At 45.3% G+C, this 24,096-nt stretch overlaps 1 protein-coding gene across 2 annotated transcripts in view; it reads right to left on the reverse strand.

Moving 5' to 3' along the window:
* Positions 1-5,205: 5,205 nt before the first annotated feature.
* The window catches only part of Ripor2 (RHO family interacting cell polarization regulator 2), an 85,244-nt gene continuing 66,353 nt past the window's right edge, over positions 5,206-24,096 (reverse strand). For both annotated transcript variants that reach the window (XM_041632832.1, XM_041632831.1), the window contains 8 exons: positions 23,628-23,796; positions 19,904-20,039; positions 19,006-19,167; positions 16,639-16,797; positions 13,733-13,935; positions 12,843-12,926; positions 11,225-11,315; positions 5,206-7,131 (listed from right to left, as the gene is read on the reverse strand). In XM_041632832.1, coding sequence (XP_041488766.1) covers positions 7,031-7,131; positions 11,225-11,315; positions 12,843-12,926; positions 13,733-13,935; positions 16,639-16,797; positions 19,006-19,167; positions 19,904-20,039; positions 23,628-23,796 — 1,105 coding nt within the window. In that variant the 3' untranslated portion in view covers positions 5,206-7,030. The remainder of the gene's footprint in view (positions 7,132-11,224; positions 11,316-12,842; positions 12,927-13,732; positions 13,936-16,638; positions 16,798-19,005; positions 19,168-19,903; positions 20,040-23,627; positions 23,797-24,096) is intronic.

Raw genomic sequence — 24,096 nt, forward strand, 5'->3', positions numbered from 1 at the left:
AAGAAAAGCAAAGATGTTTTCTAAACTCATATTTCTTTCTGTCCCATACATTAGCCCTAGGCAAACACGCCCCCTAAGGGGCGGGACTTATCCCTACACTAAAATATTTGAACTCATTCTTAGCCTGTTTCCTATTTCATTTCCAACTTCCTGACAATTTCTCTTGGCTCTATTTTCAAAACATATCCCATACATCATAAAATGTTCCTGACTGTGTACTTCAGTTATATGAGCTTGTATAAGGATGTGAAGGGCATAGAAAATTCAAAACACCAAACATGGTACTTTTTCAAAGGCTTGTATTTCTTGCCTCTAGAACATTTCCTTTAAAAAAACATGTTTTTATTTTATGTGTAGGGATGCTTTGCCTCGAATGTCTGTGTATCATATGTGTGCCTGGTACCCATGGAGGCCAGAAGAGGGCATTAGACCTTTGCAAGCTGCCATGTGAGCACTGGGAATTAAACCCAGATCCTCTGGAAGAGCAATGGAGCTCTTGACCACTGAATTGTCTCTCCAGCCCCCTGGAATATTCTTTCCAGAGATACTCTACATGGTTTCTCTGTTAAGTTTTCAACCACACATTGTATAGGCTTTTCCCGGCCTTTAAATTTGCAACCCAACATTTCCCCTCCTTTGGAGCTGGAGTTTAAGCTCAGAGCCTCAAGCTCGCTCGACATTTTCTCTAATGCAGGAATATGTCCTTGTGGTGGTTTGACAGAAAATGGCCCTAACAGGAATGGCACTATTAGGAGGTGTGGCCTTGTTGGAGGAAGTGTGTTAGGGCTGGCTTTGAGGTCTCTCTCGCTCAAGCTTCCCTCCATGTGACTTTCAGTTGACTTCCTGTTGCTTGCAAGATGTAGCACTTTCAGCTCCAGCACCATGTCTGCCTGCACACTGTCATGCTCCCTGTCATGACGATAATAGACTGAACCTCTGAAACTGTATATGAGCTACGGTCAAGGTGTCTCTTCACAGCAACAGACAGTCCCCATCTCCAGCCCAATCTTCTACAATCATTGATTTTTTTTTCCCTTTTTGGCCTGATTATCTTTCCTTGGCTAGACAATAAGTCTTACAAGGGCAGACATTGTTATGTCTTTTGTCCTTACTGCTGCACATCTGGTGCCCACTCCCTGGCTTCCATGCCAGTCACGGCAACTATGCAGCAAGTGCTGCTGAGTGCTCGGGAAGTGGGAGGACCTGGTTTCTAGGCTCCCAGTAAGTGTTCCTCCACTGCTGTGACATGTCTGAGATGAACAGTTTCAAGAAGGAAGTGCTAACTCGCAGTTTGGGAGGTCAAGTCCATAGTCAGTTGAGTCAAGGGTCTGTCTCGCCTCTTTTGTTTTTGAGACAGGGTCTCTCTATATATCCCTGGCTGTTCTGGAACTCACTATGTAGATCAGGCTGGCCCCAAACTCATAGAGATCTGTCTGCCTCTGCTTCTTGAATTCTGGAACTAAAGATGTGGGCCATCGTGTCTTGCCCCTTTTTGATCCTATAGAAAGGTAGACCATGGCAGGGACTGTGTGATGGAATGAAGCCATTCATTTTATGGTGGCCAGGAAACAAAGAGAAACAGGAAAAGGCAAGGTCCCAGTCTTCTTCAAGGCATGCCCCACTCAGTGACCTAACATCTTCCTGATGATGGAAGTAACAAAATAATCCCATATCAGTTCAGAGGTGGGCTGGTATCTTAAATGCTATTGGCTGAAGGAGTGGAATGTGCTCCCACAGCATCTTTCTAGTAGGCTCCACTTCTAATTCTATTACCTTCCAGTAGCACTATAAGTTGAGGACCAAGCCTTTAGTACACGAGCCTTTGGGGGGATTTAAGGTACAAACCAACTGGGCACAGTGGTTCACACTTTTAAATCCAGTGCTTGGGAGGCAGAGTCTGGTGGATTTCTATGAGTTTGAGGCTAGCCAGGGGTACACAGTGAGATCCTGTATCAAAACAAACAAACAAACAAACAAACACCTGCATTCCCAAATGCTCATGCTGATATCAATATAAATAACAACAAATAGAATAAAAACCACAAGCTATCATCTCAAAGGGGAAAAGAGAGAGTTTATTTTGGGGCTAAATATGAGGGACCATGGCTAAATATGAGAACACAGATTAGGTTACCCCAAATATCAGGTTCCAACAGTCTTGTGAAATTTTTTTTATAGTAACAGAGCAGAGGATGTCAGAAATCAACACACTTTTTTAATAATGTGGTAGGAACATCAGGTGGGTGGGTGACAGCTTCTCTGTGCAGTCTTATATGTCTCTGGGTTGGTAGAAGCTAGGGGTCAGTTTGTACATTGCTCAAAGACCTACGAGTCACCAGGATGTTAGGTCACACACAGAGGCGACAACAAAAGGCTACAGAGGGGGCAGATCTAGCCCTAGGCAATTTATAACGAGGTTCTAGACCTGCAACATCCCAACCTTCCCCCAACTGCTGTATTTCTGACCTGTTGAGCAGCCTTTGGAGAAGGTTGAGCATAAAGTGCAACTTCTTTTCGGGAACCTCCACTCCCATTCTCCTGGGAAAGTATGTATTTAGCTCATCTTCGAGAATTTCTAAAGCGTTAACAGTTGTTCTACTGCACAGATGTCTAAGCTGGAAGTCTGAGACCCCAGCCAAACTTCATTGTAAACCCATGATACAATGGCACAGGGTAAGCATTCCCATTCCAAAAGGGAAGGAGACGGCACTGGAGGGAAGTAGTGAAGGTAAACGAAACTCCAGCTGAGAAAACATGACGTCATACTGGACACTGAGCTGTGAGCTCCAAAAAAGCCTTGCTAATAACTGCAGTCCACGTGACAGCTCCCTTAGGCTGGCTCTGTTCACAGTTGCAGCTTCCTGGGCAGGCACTCCACATTCTGGACGTAAGTTCTTCCATTGCAGCCTTGGCTTCACTCAGTGGAGGCCTCATGCATTGCCCTCCTGCTGGGGGTGGGTGGGTAGGCACCACTTGCAGAACTCCTACCAGGCCACACAAGCCTGGCTTTCAGGCTTCCCTTCTGAAATCTCAGTGGAAGCATTCACTGAGGTCATTATCGAGTTCAAGGGCATCCTTCGCTAGGAAGGAAGACCTTGTCTTAAAGTGTGGTGGGGTAGGAAGGAAATTGGCTGGAGAGATAGTTCAGGGATTAAGAGCACTTCCTGTAAAATTGTGAGGACCAGAGTTCAGATCCCAGCAGGGCATCCTACACATGTCCATAACCCCAGTTCCGAGGAGGGGCAGGGAGAGGAGGATTTCTGGGCCTTGCTGGCTTCTAGTTTAGACATATGAATACAAACCTCAGATTCAGACAGACCCTCAAAGGAATAGGCAGAGACTGACAGAGGACATCTGACTTACCCTGGCTTCCGTGTGTGCATGAGTGCAAAGCCCAACACATACGTATGCATATACTTACACACATACACACACACAAATAAATGAATAAATCTTTTTAAAAATTGGGAGAAGACCGGTTTTATCCCATGCTTTTTCAGACCTAGGCCAGCTGGCCTTGGTGAGTTCCCGATAGAACATCCCCATTGTCTCAGTGTGTGGGTGCACCCCTCGTGGTCCTGAGTTCCTTGCTCATGCTCCGTCTCCTTCTGCTCCTGATTTGGACCTTGAGATTTCTGTCCGGTGCTCCCATGTGGGTCTCTGTCTCTGTCTCCTTTCATCGCCTGATGAAGGTTAATATTCATGAGGATGCCTATGTGTTTGTCTTTGGATTCACCTTCTTATTTAGCTTCTCTAGGAACATGAATTATAAGCTCAATGTCCTTTATTTATGGCTAGAAACCAAATATGAGCTGAACATAGCGGACAATGAGGAATACTGAGAACTCAAGAACAATCGCAGTGGATTTTTGATCCTACTGCACATACTGGCTTTGGGGGAGCCTAGGCAGTTTGGATGCTCACCTAACTAGACCTGGAAGGAGGTGGGCAGTCCTTGGGCTTCCCACAGGTCAGGGAACCCTGATTGCTCTTAGAGCAGATGAGGGAGGGGGACTTGATCGGGGGAGGGGGAGGGAAATGGGAAGCGGTTGCGGGGAGGAGGCAGAAATCCTTAATAAATAAATAAATTAAAAAAAATTGGGAGAAGAAACCACGAGTATATATGGTACCCTATACTTAGTACAGAGGAGGGCGCAGAACAATGCAGAATGAACAAAGACCTGGCAAGGACATTCACAAGACCTCGAACTTACTGAATGGCTGGTTTCAACAGCAGACACAGTGTGGCTTTGGTGAACATCTTTATCACTCGGGAAAGGGAGAAGGGAGGGCTGCTGGTTCAGTCTGAAGAGTTTTATTTGTTTGTCTGTTTTTGTTGTTTTTTCGAGACAGGGTTTCTCTGTGTAGTCCAGATGCTCACTCTGTAAATCACGGTGGCCTCAAACTCAAGAGATTCACCTGCTTCTGCCTCTGCCTCCTGAGTGTTGGGAAGATGTTTTGTGAGTTTTTGTTGTTGTTGTTTTTAATTTTTATTTATTTATTTTGGCTTTTCGAGATGAGATTTCTCTGTGTAACAGTCCTAGCTGTCCTGAAACTAGCTGTTGTAGGCTGGCCTCGAACTCACAGAGATCCCTCTGCCTCCCAAGTGCTGGGATTAAAGGTGTCTGGGAGGATGTTTTATTTATTTATTTTTTAAATATTTATTTATTTATTATGTATACAGTGTTCTGTTTGTCTGCATGCTTGCTGACGAGAAGAGGGCACCTGATCTCATTACAGATGGCTGTGAGCCACAGTGTGATTGTTGGGAATTGAACTCAGGACCTCTGGAAGAGCAGCAGTCAGTGCTCTTAACCTCTAAGCCATCTCTCCAGCCCTGGGAGGATGTTTTAAACAGTTGCTTCCTCTTGTGTACTTAGTCTACTACTTACATCAGGATACAGAATTCCCTTAGGATTTTCACTTCAGAAAAATAAACTCAAGTGGGTAATGAGGGGTGGTGTATAAATACTACCTCAAGAAGGGAATATGGAAAATAGACAAGGACCACGGAATGGCTCAGTGACTAAAGGCCTTGGCTATACAAGCCTGATAATCCAAGCTTGCTTCTGGGAGCCTTTGAAAAGGTGGACAGAGACCAAACTCTACAAAGTTGTCCTCTGCCCCCATGCAACATTATGCACACACATAATAATAGATAAAAAATTAAAAATATATATCAGATTCTACATTAGACGAGTAATTAAAAATAATTTTTATTTTGACTTACATGATTGAAAGAGTGATGAATACAAATACCACAAAACTAAAAGCACTTCCCCAACCAAAACTAAACACGGAGGTGAATAAAAAGATGGGAAATTAATTATCCATGCAATAGTCAAAGTTTAAAATTCCAAACAAACCAAACAAAATCCCTGTAATAGCTGTGATTTGACTTCCTATAAAAGAGACGTTTCAACCATTTAACAAAGACTATAGCCTATACATACTATAACTGTACAGTGTAAAATGAAGGGTATATGCATATATATATAATATTTACAAATATACAAATATGTACAGCGAAACTTCACAGTTGAAAGAATATGTGGCCAGAAGCCTGGCAAACAACCTTCACTTTAAAATGAAAGGAACCCTTTTCAAAGTCTCACTAGAATGTATGTATTGAAACTATATCTAATTGGTATTTCATACAAACACATCCAGGATACAGTTTAAATTGCACTCACACATTTTGCTGTGATGTCTTGGCATTACCCTCCCCTTCCACACTTAGTCAGCTGCTGAATCTCCACCCTGGTTCTGAGCCATTGTTGAAACTATGGAGCAGTTTCCATCTCTCAAGGCCAGGTGCTACCCAGGCTCCTTGCCACTTCCGGTACCCCACTATTCTACCCAGTTAGGACTCATCCAAAGTCTAGGTTCCTGCCTGAAAGAACAGCACGTCTTTTTGAATCTACACTGCTGGGGTTTGTATCTGTCTTGGGGAAAAAGCACGCATGTGGAACCAGGCCTCGTGGCTTGAGTCTAAAATTCCAGCTCTGGAGGCAGAGGCTAGAGAATTGCTGCAGGTTCAAGGTCAGCCTGGTCTATATATCGAGTTCCAGGCCAGTCAGTACTGCAATAGGGAGACTCTGTCTCAAGATAAAACAAAAACCGAATAACAATTAGAAAAAAAAACCAAGAGTGCACTAAAGATGGCTCTTGTTAAAGAACACAAGCCTGAGCTTCAAGGCTTCTGTTTATTCCCAGTACTGTAGGTACAATCTTAATGAAGCAGTACTTTTCAATTAATCTTTTAAGCCATACGGATAGATGATGTGGAATTCTCAGGATGGAAAAATGAAACGAATAGTAGGAACTATAAAAAGCTAAGATATACAACTTAGGTTCCACCTCCCCCACATGGCTTGATGTAGCCCAGGTTGTCCTGGAACTCCCTAGGTAGTTGAGGATGACTTTGAACTTCTGATCCTACGTCCTCCAGTTTCGGAGCACCGAGCCTATGCGGTGCTGGAGAAGAGCCCAGGCTCTGTGCATACCGGGCAAGCACTCTGCCAAGGGAGCTAAAGCCTCAGCTCCAAACCTTAGCCTCTTAGAACCGATCATTTCGTCAGGCTCTCTAAGAAAACTTTTATCTGAAGAAATTTCTTTTTGTGCTTTGTTTACAAAGTAAAAGTAGGGAGCTCAAGGACCACTGCCCTCTGAGAACACAGCAGAAAAGGGACAAGGCATATGATACTTATCCAAAGAGCGCCTCAAGAGTTCAAGCTTACAGATGAACTTCCAAACAGGGGCAAAGATGGCTGTTTCCAAACCGCACAGTGAAGTCAGACGGACTTTGAAGTGCTGTCAGACACAACGCGATGTGGTCTGGTGAGTAACCCACAGCCCTGTTCTGTGGGCCAAGGAAAAGGAGACGGCACAGTGCAATTGGACTTAAGGTCTCTACATCGGCAACGGCAGCAGTGCTCTGCAAGTTCCAGGTGCCCACCAGCCACATCACAGCACCCTCGTGACAAGCGTCAGGCATCAGGACAGCAGTCAGGCAGTGCTAACGTGAAATTTAGAAGGCCGTGGCAACTTCAGTTCCATGACGACCTCCGACTTTAACACAGTCACGAGGGAATTTGTCTAACTGTTCATACGCCAGCCGCCCGTCTTCTCCTGGACAGGGAACAGTAAACATGATTACCGCTTTGAATTTAACCTCTTTATGCATCACACAGGATAACATGGTGGAGCTATGCTGTGGCTACAGTTTTTTTCTCAGTTCCTGGGGATTGGACCCAGGGCCTCATGCATATTAGACCAAACACTTTGGCACTGAACTACAACCTCAGCCTTGTATCGATGTCTTAGCTAACTACTATGTGAAGAAAATGTTGTTTTTTGAGTCTTAATTATGTTATAGATTTCTAGGCAATACTTAGAACAACCAAGGACTTTTTAAAAAAAATTTATTTATTCATTTATTATGTATACAGTGTTCTGTCTGCATGTGCATCTGCAGGCCAGAAGAGGGCACCAGATCTCATTACAGATGGTTGTGAGCCACCATGGGGTTGCTGGGAATTGAACTCAGGACCTCTGGAGGAACAGCCAGTGCTCTTAACCACTGAGCCATCTCTCCAGCCCCAACCAAGGACTTTTGAGTTAACATCAAAGAGCAGATGAAAGGCAAGGCACAAAACAAAGCACGAGTCCTTGCCATCTGCTGCCAATTAATTGCACATGACAGATTAATTTTTGTTTAATGCATTAGGGCTTTCAGTATGACTTATTAAGACTTCTTATCCAGTAAGACCTCAGTGTACTGAACACTACATGTAAGCTGAATACATTCTATATTGCCTTATTACATGATATTATATATACATATTATTATACATTATGTACATCTATATGACTAATGGTAAAAGTTAATTTTTAAAAGTTAGGCTTTCAAGCTTTACACTTTGGTAGTTTGAATGTAATTGTCCCCATAAGCTCATGGGGGAATGGCACTATTGGGAGGTGTGTCTTTGTTGGAGGACGTGTGTCACCGTGAAGGTGGGCTTTGAGGTCTCATATACGTTCGAGCCACACCCAGTGTCTCAATTCACTTCCTGTTGTGTTTGGACCAAGATGCAGAATTCTGAGCTCCTTTTCCAGCACCACGTCTCACCATCCTCCCAGCTGCCATGCTCTCTACCATGGTGATAATGGACTAAACCTTGGAAACGGTAAGCTACCCCCTCAATTAAATGTTTTCTTTATCGGAGTTGCCATGATCACGGTGTCTCTTCAGAGCAGCAGAAACCCTAAAACAATCCCCTAAACACAGCGCTCCTCTAGGCAATGGGCCATCCAGTCTTGTTTATAGCCACATCTTCTGTTTATTTACTTATTATGCATGTGGGTGCATGTATGCATGAACATGTGCACCACCACATGCATGTGGAGGTCAGGGACAACATTCTGGAGCTAGGTCTCTCCTTCCACTTTGAGACAAGGTCCCTCTCACTTCTGCTGTGCTGCATATGCCACACTAGCTGGTCTCTGAGCTTCGGAGAGAGTCTCTTGCCCCCACCTCCCCTCTCATTGTAGGAAGGTCATTGTTATTACAGATGTGTGTCCGCCTAGCTTTTTAAATGGGTTCTGAGGACTAAGCTTATGTTGTCAGAAGGGTGCAGCTAGCATTTTACCTACTGAGCCATCTCTCTGGCCCTCATAGCAACATCCTATATAGCTAACATTTTGAAAATAAATTTTGTTACTGTTTAAAAAACGGATTACAATATAGGAATATGAGGGCTGGGAATGAGCCAGGGATAATGTTCATGTTACAGAGAGTCAAAAGACCGCCTTGGCCACATTGAGAGGCTGTCAGAAGAAAATAAATAAAAGTCAGGTGTGGTGGTGTAGGCCTGTAATCCTACCTACACAGGAACCCAAGGCAGGAGGATCACTACCAGTTCAAGCAACTCAATGGAATCCTGTCTCAGATTAAAATTTGTTTGTTTTGTTTTCGAGACAGGGTTTCTCTGTGTAACAGTTTTAGCTATCCTGTAACTAGCTCTTGTAGACCAGGCTGGCCTCGAACTCACAGAGATCCACCTGCTTCTGCCTCTTGAGTGCTGGGATTAAAGGCCTGCGCCACTACCGCCCAGCATCTGGGCATCAATCAGGGTCGAGGAAGAGTCACAGCACTGAGTTTGGGGGTGGGGTCTTCAACTCTACTGAATATTTTAGTCACTCAGAAGGCTTTAAAACCCCAGTGCAGGGGCACCCTGGAGACCTCAGGGAGCAGCCTTATTGAGTGGGGCAGAGGCACAGTGACAGTAGACTTCCCTGAAGACTTGGGTATGCAGCAAGTGAAGAAACCTGAACCATGATGGTGAGGCGTGGATGGTGTGAGCAGCGTGGAAAGGGTGGTAGTGGAACAGAGGTGGTGATCCTTCTCGGAGATCCAGCTGGGAGTGCTACTATGTGAGTCTTGGGGCAAAGGCCATGAGGTCCCCCTCCTCAGTTGACCACGGAAAGAGATACCCTGGCTGTGCTTTCCAAATATCTGGCTATTGCTTAGTTTTTCAAACCTTCATTGTTATTTCAGAAGCCTGAGGGATAAAAGACTTTAAGTCACTAATACCCTGGGTATGTTTTAGAGAATTAAATAACTTCTATATCTAAAACAGCCATACAGAATAACTATTTTATCCTTTAAACAAACACAGGCTTGCGAAGCTTCCTCTGCAAATAATAGCGTGTTCAATGGCAGTGCCAAGTCTTATTAATCTCATACCTGTAAGAAAGAAGGTCTCAGAATAAATGGGATTTTCATGGCAGTTATAATAATCATGAGTCTTCTTTACATGACTAAGATGTATTGTCAAACCAGAGTAGCTTTTCTCCCTGGAGACATTGGCAGTATCTGGCTTAAAGACTTTTAGAGGAACAGTTTTAGACTTTAGAATATGTGACCATAGTAAAGTTTTCTATAATTCTTTGCCCTTCTTCTCCTTCCTTTGTCCTCCTTCTCTCTGTGTGTATATGTGTAGCTGGGGACTTTGTAGCGCACACTGGCTTGGAACTCAATATGTAGCCCAGCCTAGCCCCAAACTTGTGGCAAGCTTCCTGCCTCAACCCCTAAAATGTTTGGATTACAAGTGTGACCTACCAGCAAAGATTGCCTGTTTTATGCAGCATTAAGAAAGGTTTTCCTGATGGCTGAGCACGGTGGCTCAGTTGGTAGCTACTGGCCTAACGTGTACAAAATCCTGGATTTGATCAGAGGCTATGTCACGGACCTATAATGCTGGGTCTTGGGAGTGGAGGCAGGAGGATCAGAAGTTCAAGACCATTTTTAGGGTACATCGTGAGTTCATAGTTACATTAATCTGGGATACATAGAACCACCTAGTCTTTAAAATAGGAGAAGCTGGGTGGTGGTGGCACACACCTTTAATCCCAGCACTGGGGAGGCAGAGACAGGCAGATCTCTGTAAATTTGAGGTCAGCCTGGTCTACAGAGCGAGTTCCAAGAGAGGCACCAAAGCTACAGAGAAACCCTGTCTCGATCCCCTCCTCCCAAATAAAGTAAATGAGAAAGAAAAAAGTCTTGTCACTCTCATCTTCCCAAGTCTACCCAAAGGAACAAAAAAGACACAAACCCAAACAAAGTGAAGCAGGGTAGCGGGGTCGGTGGGGGCGAAGGGGGAATATACCAGAATGAAATGACACCAGGTGGGACGAGGACAGCAGGGTGATCAGAGGTCACTGTGAGCCTGGGGTGCCTGGGGTACACAGCATTCCCTGCAGAGTCAGGGACGTTGACTTTGGTGCATCACCCTCACACAGGCAGCCACACTGGGATTTCCAGAGTTCCCATTTGGCTTCTGCGTTCCAGGTTCTAGCAGTTTTGCTTTTATGAGACAGTCTCACTGCGTAGCCTAAGCTGTCCTTGAATTTGAGGTGATTCCCCTGCCTCAGCCTCTCCAGTGCTGGGATTACAGGTGTGAGTCATCACTCTCAAAACACAGCCTTGGTTCTAAATAGGGAACGGACTGACGGAATCTTGGAGATAACAGGGAGAAAACGCCTGGTTCTTGTGCAGAGAGAGCAGGGGGCAGGGCAAGACGTGGACAGGATTGATGACTCCTACTCTAGGACCAGTGAGCAAACAGCCAAGGGGAATGGGTCCAGAGCAGGGGTAAGAAATTGCCTTTCAGTTCCCAGGAGAATATCAGAAGTAAGCAAACACATAAATAAACAAACTCACCAAGAGACAAGAGGGTCTCCGAGGCCACGTTTCTGATTTCTTCAGCGTCAGACTGGCACAGTGTCACCAGCATTTTAATGCTTTCGGTGGCCTGCCAGAGAAAACAGATTAGTGCCGGACACTTAGACCCCGTCTTCAGGGAGACTAAGCAGCCGGTTCTATAAGCTGTAGCCCTTTGATTCCAACACTGCCCTCATTTTAGAACCCTTGTATTGACACAACACGTTGTGTGTGGAATTCTTTTCATGAATTGGGGTTGGTCTGGAAAGAGGACTTCTGTTCCCAGAAGGGAGAAAAGAAACTGAGCAGGGATGTGGTGCTCTCAGCTGGGGATATGCCCGGGCTAAAACCTAAGTCCCGTAGAACCTGACACTTCGTGTGTCTGAAATCTGTGGCAGAGACACTCAGCCATGATGAGTCACGGCACACCAGGAGGGTGCCCAAATAAATACTTAACCAATGGGGACATGTTTTGGGGAGGGGTTGGGTCACTTGAAGGGAATTTTCTGACCAAGTAACAAGGAAGGCAAACTTTCCCACGGTTGTTTTCCTTCACCGGTCATTAACTTTTCCTTTTGTGGCATTAATCCCTTGTTTTCCTGTCCCCTCAGGCCTGCCCCTCGTCCCATGTGCCCACCTAAGGTTTTAGTTAGCACTAAGGTGTGACCCTCTCCTTCTTTCTCCTGAGCCCCCCTCCTAATGTTTTTGTGGCAAAGGTGGGTCACACAAGCGATCTGGCCTGTTGAAAGGCACGCTTCTGTTGGAAGTCTGCAGTCTTCGCTTCCTTGTGTTTGCACTGAGCTCTCTCCCTGCTCACAAGTTCCTCCTCTAGCATGTTACCATCACTCCCCAGTCAGGGGCACCCAACATGCAGCCTGCAGTCCACGTGCGGCTGAGGCTAACCGTGTAGCTTGACACAAAAATCACAGATTTATGACCGTGTATGCTTTTTTTTTCTGTAACTCAACTGTGAGACCTGTAGATGATGACGTCATGTCATGATATCAAAGGCTGACATGCCTGCAAACTAATTTAAAGAGAAGGGGTTTGGGAACTCAGCGACGAACCGAGCTGAGATACTTCAGCGCAGGCTTTATTTTTCTATGCTAATTTATATACAATAAACATTGGGGAAATCACCACATCATCTCATTTGGGGATTAAGATACTTTTCTACCATTGATCCAGAGTCACGCTGGCTCTTGTGGTCAGTGGTCAACCTCAGTTATTCTCTATTTAGTGACTTTAACAAAACCCTCCGCAGTCATTGCTAAAGGGGAGCGAGGACCCAAAGGGTGCAGCTCTGAGGACGCCAGAGACACTGCTACTGGGGGGGGGGAGGGGGTTGAGTATGGAAAGAACCTGTTATGTCATGTGATGCTTGCTTCTATGCTTAACAGACGAGTTGTTCTAGAGGTGCCACCAGGGATGGGGTCTCTGATTCAGGAGAGGAGTGTGGGCCTCTGTATGGACTGGGCTGAGTTGGACAAGGCTGATTCTGGAAGTGTGGACTGCTGGGCTATGGGGCTGCTGGGCTATGGGGCTGCTGGGCTATGGGGTTGCTGGGCTATGGGGCTGCTGGGCTATGGGGCTGCTGGGCTATGGGACTGGGCTTTACCTCCAGGCTCTTTAGGGCCAGGCATGCTGCCTTCTGCAGCTGGAGATTGGTCTTTGTCAGCGCTTCACAGTAATAGAGCAAGGCCTGGAAGTGAAGGAGAGATACTGTGAGACATTTTCAACTGTGTGCCATCCAAACAGTTTGTAAGACAGGGGAACAAAGGAGGGTAATTGGGGTGGGGAATGTCGAGACCATGTGAGGTGACCAACAGGCAGCATTGGAACTCAAGGAACACTTCTGGCAGAGCTACACCTGAGTGAGCCTTGGAGAGGCATAGCCCCAGGAGGGTTACTGTCCTGAGGGCCTCATGCTGTTATTAAGCACAGCTCTGATTGTTGCCTCCATGGGTCACCACATCCCTCCATAATCTGTGGGTTGTATGAAAACACTCAGGGGGTTTCTAGCCCCTCATTGGGCAGTGTTACTGGTACTCACAATAACGGTGACTGACTTTTTCCAAGCATTGCTGCTGGAGCACACTAATAATTCAACCACCACCCATATAAAGAATTTAGATATGTAGAATTGTTAGTAAGGTTAGGTTACGATGTTTTGTTAATGACTTTTCGGCAGAAAAAATCTTGGGGATAAAAAGTTTAGATAGGCACATAGTTGAGTGAGGGACTCGATGAGGTCAAGAAACAAGAACAATGACAGCCTGGCTATTGCTGGCTGATATACCTTTCTTACTAACAATCCTACATATCTAAATTGTGACACTAGCAACCTCAGTAATATAGTTCGGTGTCTCCATTCCAGACCCACTTTGGACTCTCAGCAATCCTCCTGCTTCAGCCTTCTGGGTGAGTGCCAGGACTAGAGCCCAGCTGTATGTCAACGGCAAATGCCTGTTAAGCCTGTGGCTTGCTAGGCACGATTTAGCATCCCACCTTTTCTCTGAAGTGCTCATTTTTGGAGGCTGCTGCCAAGTAGAGGGTCACAGCCTCGCTGACCTCACTGTCGCCTCTGGTGAGCAGTAGAGCCAGGGTCCTGAGCACTTCCTGTTGGGCAGGGAGGCTGCTGGGTGTGAAGTCGCTCATTGTCTGCAGCAGTTTCTCGTCTCTCAGGGACTGCAGCGTCTGAACCATGGCAACTGGAAAGGGAGGAGCCAGAGCTCATGTTCTGAGAGTGCGGTGGCATGTGTGTGGAGAACACAAGCCTTTCATTTGTGTTTTCCATAAAAACAGATGCATCACGGACCCAAGTGTACAGAAAGCCTTAGTCTATGACAAAGGTCAATAATGAAAATAATTATGATGGGATGAGGGCAAACTGTAGGAAACATGTAAAGTTGAATTTCTGTCCTAAAATGATGGCAAAAATACACAATTTCTTTTTAAAGATAGAATTTCATATAGCCTAGGCAGCCTTGAACTTTCCATGAAGAGAAAGATGAGCTGACCCTCCTGGTCCTCCTGCTTCTTACTCCCAAATGCTGTGGTTATGGGCATCCATCACCCAGTGCCATACAGATGGGTTAAACAGCCAAATGTAAAAATATACAATGAAGAAAATAAAAAGAAACATTATCTGCCACCTTCTTAATATTCATAGTAAACACTGTCTTTCACTCAAAACCATATACCAAAAATCTAATCCTAGGTGAAGGGTCAGGACTGGAAGGGGAACAATCACTTAGTTTATAGGAAGCTAGAGACAATATGATGAACTATAGGAACCTGAATCCCATTGGGACAAACTGGCTGTATTCTTGATTACGGACTGGAGTCTAATTCCTGAATAGATACCCAGCAAGGATATCTCTTGGTCTTTAAAACACAACGATGAGATGGTGTCTATTTAGTAATATGGGAAATACATGGAATATAGCTGGGAAAAGAAAAGCCAGGGTTCACCTCTTGTAACAGTCACACCTTTCTCATGGTGAAGAAAGGTGAGAATCATCTACACATTTTTGCTTTAATTTCCTGTTTCCTTTGCTGTGGATTTCTGTTAGTTCCACCGCTTTGTAAATAAGTATGCCAATAAAAATCCCCAAGGGAGTATTAAATAACAGCTAAACAAACAAATCACAGAAGACATTTGACTATATAAATATGCAGGATATATCCAAGTATAAGGGCAATATAAAATTAATAAAATGCTTGGAAATATTTGATTTAACAACACAAAGCATATTAAATTATAAAGAAGAGAAAATACTTTTATAAGGAACAATCACACTGGGGCATTAACTCAGAGTACTGTACTTCTCCAGTATAGGGGATCCTGGGTTTAATCCCCTAGCACTGCAAAAACAAGCAAACACACACAAATAAACCCCAGTCTTAACAAGGCACAATTTTGAAATCTAAAACCATGCATGTTCAAATGAAAGTTAAAAGTTTACAAGTAGGGGCAAGAGATTTGAATATATATTTTCTATTTCCCAAACTTTCTGTAATGCAAAAACTATCCATTTTATAATGAAAGATTAAAAAAGACATTTAAAAATAAGGGAAGGGTTGGGGACATAGCCTAGTTGGTAGATCCTCACATGTACAAAGTGAATGGGTTCAATCCCAATATCACATAAACTGGGCATGGTGGTACATACCTGTAATCTTAGAACTCGGGAGATAGAGGCAAGAGGGTGAGAAGTTCAAAACCATTCTTGGCTACATAGTAAATTTGAGGCCAGTCTGGGCTAGAGACCTTCTCTAAAAACAAAAATAAAAACAAGGGGCCTGGGAGCTGACTCAGCGTTTATGAACACAAATTCCTCTTCCATCGGACCAGAGAATTTCATTCCTCAGCACAAGAGGTAGAATGGCTCCCAACCCTTTAAACCCCAGCTTTTGGGGGGTGGGTGCAGCATCTTCTGGTCTCTATGGGTACTGCACTCACGGGCACAAACCCACTTGACACATTTACGTGTAATTTAAGATAAAAAATAAAAGCTTAAACAAAACAAACCAAAGGCAAAACCAACTGCCCACCCAAACAAAACAAAAACAAAAAACAAAAACAAAAAACAACCACGAAATCTCCCAAAGGTCCTGGTCTTCTATGCTGGGCATGCCACCTGCAATGCTCCCATGCTAAGCAGAAATGTCTCCTCCTTCATGATGCCAAACAACACCCATATTGCCTCCAGATTTAACGTTTTGGAAAGAGCAGAGCTAGATGTGCTCTAGAAAAGAAGCTGCTGTGTGGCGCTGTACCAGACGCTACCCAGTCCCAGAGAACACGCTCCACTCCCTCCTATCCCTTTAGCCTGGACTGCTAAACCTCAATGGCTTTATTGAGCATAGACCTGAGAACCAGAAGCCCCTGACCGGTATCTTCTGCTGTCCTGTACAGTGTGGTCCTTTATTCAGATACGATATATACAATATTTGATGTGCCACGTGAAAGGGTTGGACTGAGCTTGGCATACCCCTAGTCACCCCCTTCACCCTCCTTGAACGGGCAGACTCGTTCTTCCTATCTTTTCGCATTCCCCTTCCCATTGACTCGCTCCAGCCTTCATTTGTCCTTTCTGTCTATTCTGAGTAAGAATGCTACCACAAAAAGCATCTAAAATAGTACTGCCAATAGGCTGAGAAAGGAAGGAGAGCAACAGGATGACCAATCTCCTGCCAGTTTCCCGTTTGGTGAGCTCCTGCTGGGGACCAGTGTGCTTAGTGAGATCCTGTTCCAATACCAGGAAGTTTACTAAAGTTGAAGGCCCAGAAGTCATTGGAAAGGCAAGCTCGCCCGTGGAGGCAATCATCACTAATCATCCTGACTAGCAAGAGCAGAGCTGACGCCTGTCCAAGACACTACGGCAACAGGACAGGAGAGCGCATCCTACCTTGCCTGGCCAGCTGGCTCAGGTAAGTCTCCAGGTCATTCACACCATGGCTGGTAAAGAAGCTGTAATACTGGAACACAGTGATGACTTCCGAGCAGAGGCTGGACGAAAGGAGAGGCTCGGAGCAGTCCAGGATTTGGGACACCAGGGTTCGAAACACTGGGAAGGAAGAGACAAAGTAGCTTAAGGAACACGACCAACTTTAATTCATTCATTCATCCATTAATTCACTCACCCATTTATCCATCTTTTATCTTGGTATTTCATGATGAATGAGATAACCACTATCCTATGGCAACTGTGACTATCATAGTACTTATATATTCATTTGTTCATCATGGTACTAATATTGCTTAACCTTTAATCGTGGTACTTACATTCATCTTTAACATGGAACTTGTTATTCATGCATTCGTTTAAACTACTTATTTAGTTTTATGTGTATGTATGTCTTGCCTACACATATGTCTGTGTTCTATGTGTGTGCTTGGTGCCCAAGTAGGCCAGGAGAGGGAATTAGATCCCCTGGGATTGGAGTTACAGACATGAGCTGTCAGGTGAGTACTGGGAATTGAACTGGGGTCCTCTGGAAGAGCAGTATGTGATTTTAGCTGCTGAGCCACTGCTCCAACCCCTCATTCACCTTTTATTATGGTACTCAGATCCATTCATTTAGTCGCTCACCTTTTATCACACCTTTCTTGTGAGATTTTCATTTATTATTATCCATATATTATTACCTTTTATCAGAGTAGTATAAAGTAAAGTGCTTAAAGTGAGCTAACCGTCAGTGTACAGTCAGGTAGTGTCCCCATCTTCCATATCCATATGACGATACCAAGCAAGCCAGGATGTGAAAGATTAGCAGCTTCCCTTCAGGTATTCTGGGGGCCCTTCCTATTGACAGCCACTCAGCCTCCCCAAAAGGGAACAAGTAACCTGAATTCCATTTTTGTTTTTGTTTCTGGGCATCATGTAGCCCGCGTTGATGTCCGGTTTACCAGGCATTCGAGCCTGACTTCAGCCTCCTGATCTTCCTGCCTCATCTCCCAAGGGTTACAGTTACAGAAGCTCAGCATCACATCCAGTTTCCTAACCTGAGTTTTATCAATTTAAGTGAGCATTTCCTGTTCTTAACTTTCACGCCAACAGAATAGACGGCATGTACTTTCTATGTCTGGTTCATTCTACTCAACATAGTCCCTATGAGAGCCACCTGTAGAGACTATAGCCTGTAACAGCAATAGCATCTCTGAGAAACGCTACATGCTACTCTACGATATCACTGCGTTATAGAATCTCCATCTCCACATGGCATTTGAGTTGTCACCAAATTCTGGCTGTTGTGATGAAGGCTGTGAACCTTCTTGTGCATGTCTTACACAGACAGGAATGCTTAGAAGAACCCATTTCTCTTCATGCATTTAAGAGTAGAATTGCTGGCTCATATTGCAGGCACAGACTAGGAGTCCACAGAAACTCCCCATTCTTCAAAAGTCATTGTGCCATAACTGACACTTTTGTACCGGATGGAGTTTTATGGAAAAAGCTTACTTTCAACCCTCTGTGCTTATGGGTCCCACATCTATGAATCTAAGCAACCACAGACCAAGAACACCCAGGGAAAAGCACATCTATACTGAACATGTAGAGACTTCTAAATGCAGTCACTCCCCAAGCAATGTAACTTAACAACCATTTGTTTGGGATTTGCCTGTCTAAGTGTTATAAGTCATTTGGAGTATACAGGAGGAGAGGTGGAGGTTATACACAAACCCATACTGGTATAAAATAAGCAAGGGATGCAAGCAAATACAGCCTCAGTCATGCATGGCAGGTTCCAGCGCCATTCACCCACAGACATTTGAGTAGCAATACAGACAGGGAGTATTTGTGGACTGAATGTGAAATGCCTCCCACACACTCAAGTGCTACTTGGTCCTCAGGCGGTGGTGCTATCTGGGAGGCTGTGGAAGCATTGCAACCTAGGGGTTAACTGGCTGCCATGGCCATGGGGTGAACCTGCTTCCAATCTGTTACCCGTCACATGCTCCCTTCACTTTGCACCGGCCTGCTTCTGCTGCCATGGTGTCCCTGCCAGGAGGGATGGTGACTCTTGAAATGTGACCAAAACAGACCTCTCTTTTATGAGCAGTTTCTGTCTGGTGTTTTGTCACGGCAGGAAAAAAATAATCAATACAGTACTTTAAAAAAAGTCACTGCTGGCATAATGCACGTTCGCTATCTTTTTGTCGTCTAGCTGACTCATTGATCTTTTCCCTGTAGCGTGTGAATTTTTTTTTTTCAGAGCTGCCCATCACCACCCAGGTTGCGGGGGAGGAGGAGGTCTTCTTCTGCCATCTGTACCTGCTTCTGCCAATCCTGGATATTCTTTGTTGACAGTTCTGGCGAAGCTGACTTCCAGCTGCTTGATCACTCGGTCAGCAGAGCTGTGGTAGACCCCAACTGGGCTGCAGCACTTGGTCCAGAAGGACAGTAAGGACAGCTTTTTGTGGAATTCTGGTATGGCTGGAAAAGAATGGGATGTTGATGAAAAGATGAAGATGGTTTCCTGAGTGGGGCGGGCAAGGTGTCCCCAGGGATATTTTAGCATTTCTTTTGTGTTTTTTTATTTTTTAAATATTTTAATTAGGATAATATAATTAATTATCTAAGATTAGGTCTCAAGTAACCAAGTTTGTACCTCAAACAAAGGATAACCTTGAACTCCCAATCTTCTTGTCTACCCCCAGGCAACTTTTCTTTCTTTCCTTCTTTCTTTGAGCGTGTGGGAGTATGTGAGCGTGCGTGCATGCGTGTGCATGCGTGTGTATGTGTGTGTATGCGTGTGCGCCACAGATGCTCTACTACTGGATTGTAGTAGAGCATTTTACTATTGACTGAAATAAAGTCTTCTTAGGCTATCCTTTACCTCACTCTATAGCACAGGTTGAGTCCATGCAGTTTCTCTGCCACAGCAGGGTTTGGAAGCACCTCCTCCGTACAACAGCATCTACCATGGGAGTCAGATTTACCGACTCCCACTAGTTAGAACAATCCAGATCACCTGTTCTAAGGGCAGTCTTGGCAACAGGAAATGTCAGAAGTTCTACTTGGAGCTGGGTGTCATCTGTGTGTGTGTGTGTTGTCTGCTGTAGACAGAAAAGGTTATGTGCCTCTGGCTTGACTGAGAAGGCAGCGTCCCTGCTTTCCAGAGAGCAGGCGCAGGTCGGCGCCAGGGTCGGCCTGCAGGTGGCGCGCTTACCTTCCACCACAGAGGTGATGTTCCCGAGGTTTTCGTCGCTCACTGCTGCCAGCTTCTCCATCACGAGGACCTGCCTGGATAGCTTCTCCAGGAGACTTCTTGCCACAAAGGGGGTTTTGCTGGAGAAGACGATTTGCTGACCAGACAAATAAAAGCTCTTTCAATGATGTCGAGGGCAGGGACCTTGCCATTTGCGCCCTTCCCAAAGGGGTTTCCCAGGCTGCCTCGTGCAACATTTTTGACCCAGACTGACAATGTTCCTTATTCTCTGCCAGTTCATGAAATCATACCTGTTTTCGTAACTCTTAACCCTTTTCACATATGTATAGGTTCTGGAATTCTCTCAGTGGCAGAGCTTCACGTTATTCTTAAGATACGGTCTACTGTGTGTTTCAGACGGGCCTGAAACTATTAGCTCAGGCTGTCCTCAAATTTATAATCAAAATTATAATAATAAATACGTGTTTTAGCTCCCCCAAGTTCCAGGATTACTGGTCTAAACTCCACGCTCAGCTCTATCCTTCCCTCTAGGTAAATCTCAGTTTCCTATAAGATAGCAGAAGGTTAGGCTGTGTTCTGATGAATAAACAAAAAAAAGATTTGCTTTAAAAATGCTTGGGTTTTTCATTGCATGGTTCTATTTCCCTGTCTCCAAACTGAAAATGTAGTCAGAGCTATCCCAGTGTAACCCAAGAGCACTGTCTGTGTCCCTGGTGCCACTCTGAGCTCTGCCAATATATTAGTTCTCACAATTTCTCACAATGGCCTACGGAGCAGACCCCTAGTGACATCTCCATTTTGTGACAGGAAATCCTGAGTGACCGAGGCAGACCGAGTCTATATAACTGGCCTCAGACCACGTACGCAGGCAATGGTTTCGCTTGTGTGCAGGGTATAAGGAAAATAAGGAAGGACCTAAGTGATCTGTTTGGTGACTCTGCTCCTTTGTCGCGTGGGGACCTGCCCAGGTTGCCTGGTAGGCAGAGATGGGGGGCATGCATGGGTGAGGTTAACACTGCCAGGCCATGCTGTCTAGAACACTGAACCCTAAAATAAATGGTATTCTCAAACTTCAGATTCTAGCAGTGAGCCAGGTGTGCTGGTGTGCACCTGGAATGAAGAGCGAGTCAGGGTCAGCCTCAACCACACAGGGTAAGTTCAAAAGATGCCAGGACAACAAGACAAAATGAAACAAACATCTAGCGATTATACACTAAGGTCTTTCTTGTAAGCAAGTACAGGGCACACATCTCATTTCTACAGTAAAATTATAAAGGACCCACAGAATGCCCAGTTTTAACCCTCCCCGACTATATACCACCGCGATAAGGAAACACCCTGATCATGGAGTGATAGCAAGTGAGAAACGGGGTTTGTAATTCCCACTCCTTCAGTCCATGTTTGTTTGTTTGTTTGTTTTTTGTCTTTTGAGATTATATTACATTATTTCCCCCTTCCCTTTTCTCTTTCCAAACTGTCCAAAATATAACCCTCCTTCCTCTCAATTTCATGGCCTCTTTTTTTCATCAATTGTTGCATACATATATGTATATGCATATATGTTCCTAAGTACAACCTGCTCCGCCTGTCTAATACTACATGAATGTATGTTCTCAGTCAGCTGGTGCAGTAGGAATCCCCATTGCTTTCCTAGCACAGATCTGCTCCACAGAGAGTTGGATGGTCCCTCATGGCCCTGCCAGAGAGGAACGGTGCACTGACGGCTGCATGCCAATCGGCCTCTGGGAGAAGATTTTCCCCCTCCATGGAAGAGACTTCTCTTAGGTTTCATAAGAGCTACTTCGCTTCTCAAAGGCTGGCTGGTGGTTTGCCTAGTATGTTATCAGAGCCAGGAAGAGCATTATACACTCGAAAGAATCTTATTCGGGTAAATAGCAGTAGCTGGAAAACAGCAAGCGGCTAGAAGGAAACATAAATGAAATAGGCTGCCCTCAAACTTGCAGCAATCCTCCTGTCTCAGCCTCCCAAGTGCTGAGATGGCAGGCATAAGCACCACATCTGGTTCGTCCACTTACTCAGCAGGGAGAACCCGGCCTCTGTGAGGCTGGCTGTCGGTGATACAGCTAGGGCCTCAACACTCAACACATCTTCACACAGAGCCCAAGTCTGTCAGGAGCCGGGGGTTTGACAGCCAGCCCATTTCCCACGGCCCACATACATCACCCCTGCACTGCAGTTTCCCCAGCAGGTGGTTCTTTTCTTTGAGGCAGTGTCTTAGCTTTGTAGCCCAGGCTTGTTTTGAACTCTGGATCCTCCTGCATCCATCTCCCCAGTGCTGGGATGACAGGCATGTGCTGGTATGTTCAGAGAGTGTCTTGATTTGTAGTGGGGAATCGTATTCTTCTATGTTTTGTATAAATGAGTGACCGACACTGCTCAGCTCCCAGCCTTCCCTCACGCCTCTCCCTGCTGCTTCGTTTTGGCTGGCTCAAGGACACGGCACTCTTCCTTTCCCTTCTGCGGCCTGTCTGCCTGGCTGATTCCTGCAAAGCAGTCATAACAATTGCTTCTGTGTTCTTACCCTGTCCCCCACACACCCAAGCATCTGGGAGAAGATCAAGGCAGCGAGAGGACAAGCAGCTAGGCAAGGAGGAAATATTTCAATCCACTTTCCTCTGGGAAAGTGTCCTGTTGAGGACAGCTGAAAGCCTTCCTGCTGCAAAAGACGTTCAAAGCATTTGCTTTAGGACTGTAACACCTCAGTCCCTAAACATGTCAATTTCTATTGGCATGAGAAATGAGAAGGAAGGAGGCCCTAGTGTTCCAGAGTGAGAGCTAAGCGGTGAGGAGATGGCCTGGAGGAACGTTTCTTCCCATTGCTCATAAGAATTACCACTCTGGGGGGCTAGAGAGATGGCTCAGTGGTTAAGAGCATTGCCTGCTCTTCCAAAGGTCCTGAGTTCAATTTCTGACAACCACATGGTGGCTCACAACCATCTGTGGAGAGGTCTGGTGCCCTCTTCTGGCCTGCAGACATACACACAGACAGAATATTGTATACATAATAAATAAATAAATATAAAAAAAGAAAAAAAAATAGAATTACCAGTCTGAGCCAGCCTGCAATCCCAGCACTTGAGAGATAGAGGCAGGATGATTAGGAGTTCAAGACTAGCCTCAGCTATTTGGGGAAACACGACCTGCTTCTAATACATTGTTCTTAGCGAGCTCGATGTTATTTAGTTAACACTGTTTTTTCCAACTCCGCCTGTAGATGGCACCTTTGTCTCCCACTGTCACATCCCTTTCCTTTACAACTGGGCAGTGAACTGGATGAGAGCATTGACCATATTCTGTCTGGCACCCACTATAGTCTTCAGATCTAGGTTAATTAAAATTGAAAACCCAGGCTTAAGAAAGGGTGAACGAGGATGGTGGTGGTGCACACCTTTAATCCCAGCACTCGGGAGGCGGAGGCAGGCAGATCTCTGTGAGTTCAAGGCCAGCCTGGTCTACAGAGCTAGTTCCAGGACAGTCAAGGCTGTTACACAGAGAAACCATCATGGAATAATACTAATACTAATACTAATACTAATACTAATACTAATACTAATACTAATAAAGGTTGACACACCTGTCAAGTTTTTGACTTGTTCCATTCTCTCACCTCTGAACTGCCATTTCCTTGGCAAAGCTAAAACACATAACATGTATACCTTCCCGGCATGTCAACGTCCCACCTCCCACACACCACGCACCCTACCTGGACGAGCTGGGTGCAGTACTGTAAATGTTTGACAATGGTGATGTCCAGGCTCTCGTTTCCTGTGGTTAGTGGCAGCGGGCTTCCTGCCACACTGGTCCCCACGCCTGTGTCTTCAGTCAGGGCTTCGCTAAGGTGGCCTCTGGCTTCCGAGTGCACTGACCTGTAACTGTGAAGCAGGAAAGTGGGTGAAACCCGAGCTCTTTCCTTCTGTGCACAAACCACAGGCCAAGTTTACATGGTCCCCACGGAAATCAGTTCACCCCGGTTTGCTCTTCGAAGCAGAGATCCCTTCCGAGAGCAACTTATTTCTGCAACGCTGCCAGTTTGCCAGGTATCAAAAAATGGTGCAAACATAGGCTTTCCAAGCACAATGAGGGCATTGTGACAGTTTCTCCGGGAAGTCTTTGAACCCGGCCTTCACTCTGCACTCGCCTCACTTGCCCGCTCTGTGATCAGGGGATCGGCC

Source organism: Microtus oregoni, unplaced genomic scaffold (assembly GCF_018167655.1).
Source record: "Microtus oregoni isolate MIOR12 unplaced genomic scaffold, Mior012 000042F_ref0000377, whole genome shotgun sequence".
In the NCBI taxonomy this organism is placed as follows: domain Eukaryota; kingdom Metazoa; phylum Chordata; class Mammalia; order Rodentia; family Cricetidae; genus Microtus; species Microtus oregoni.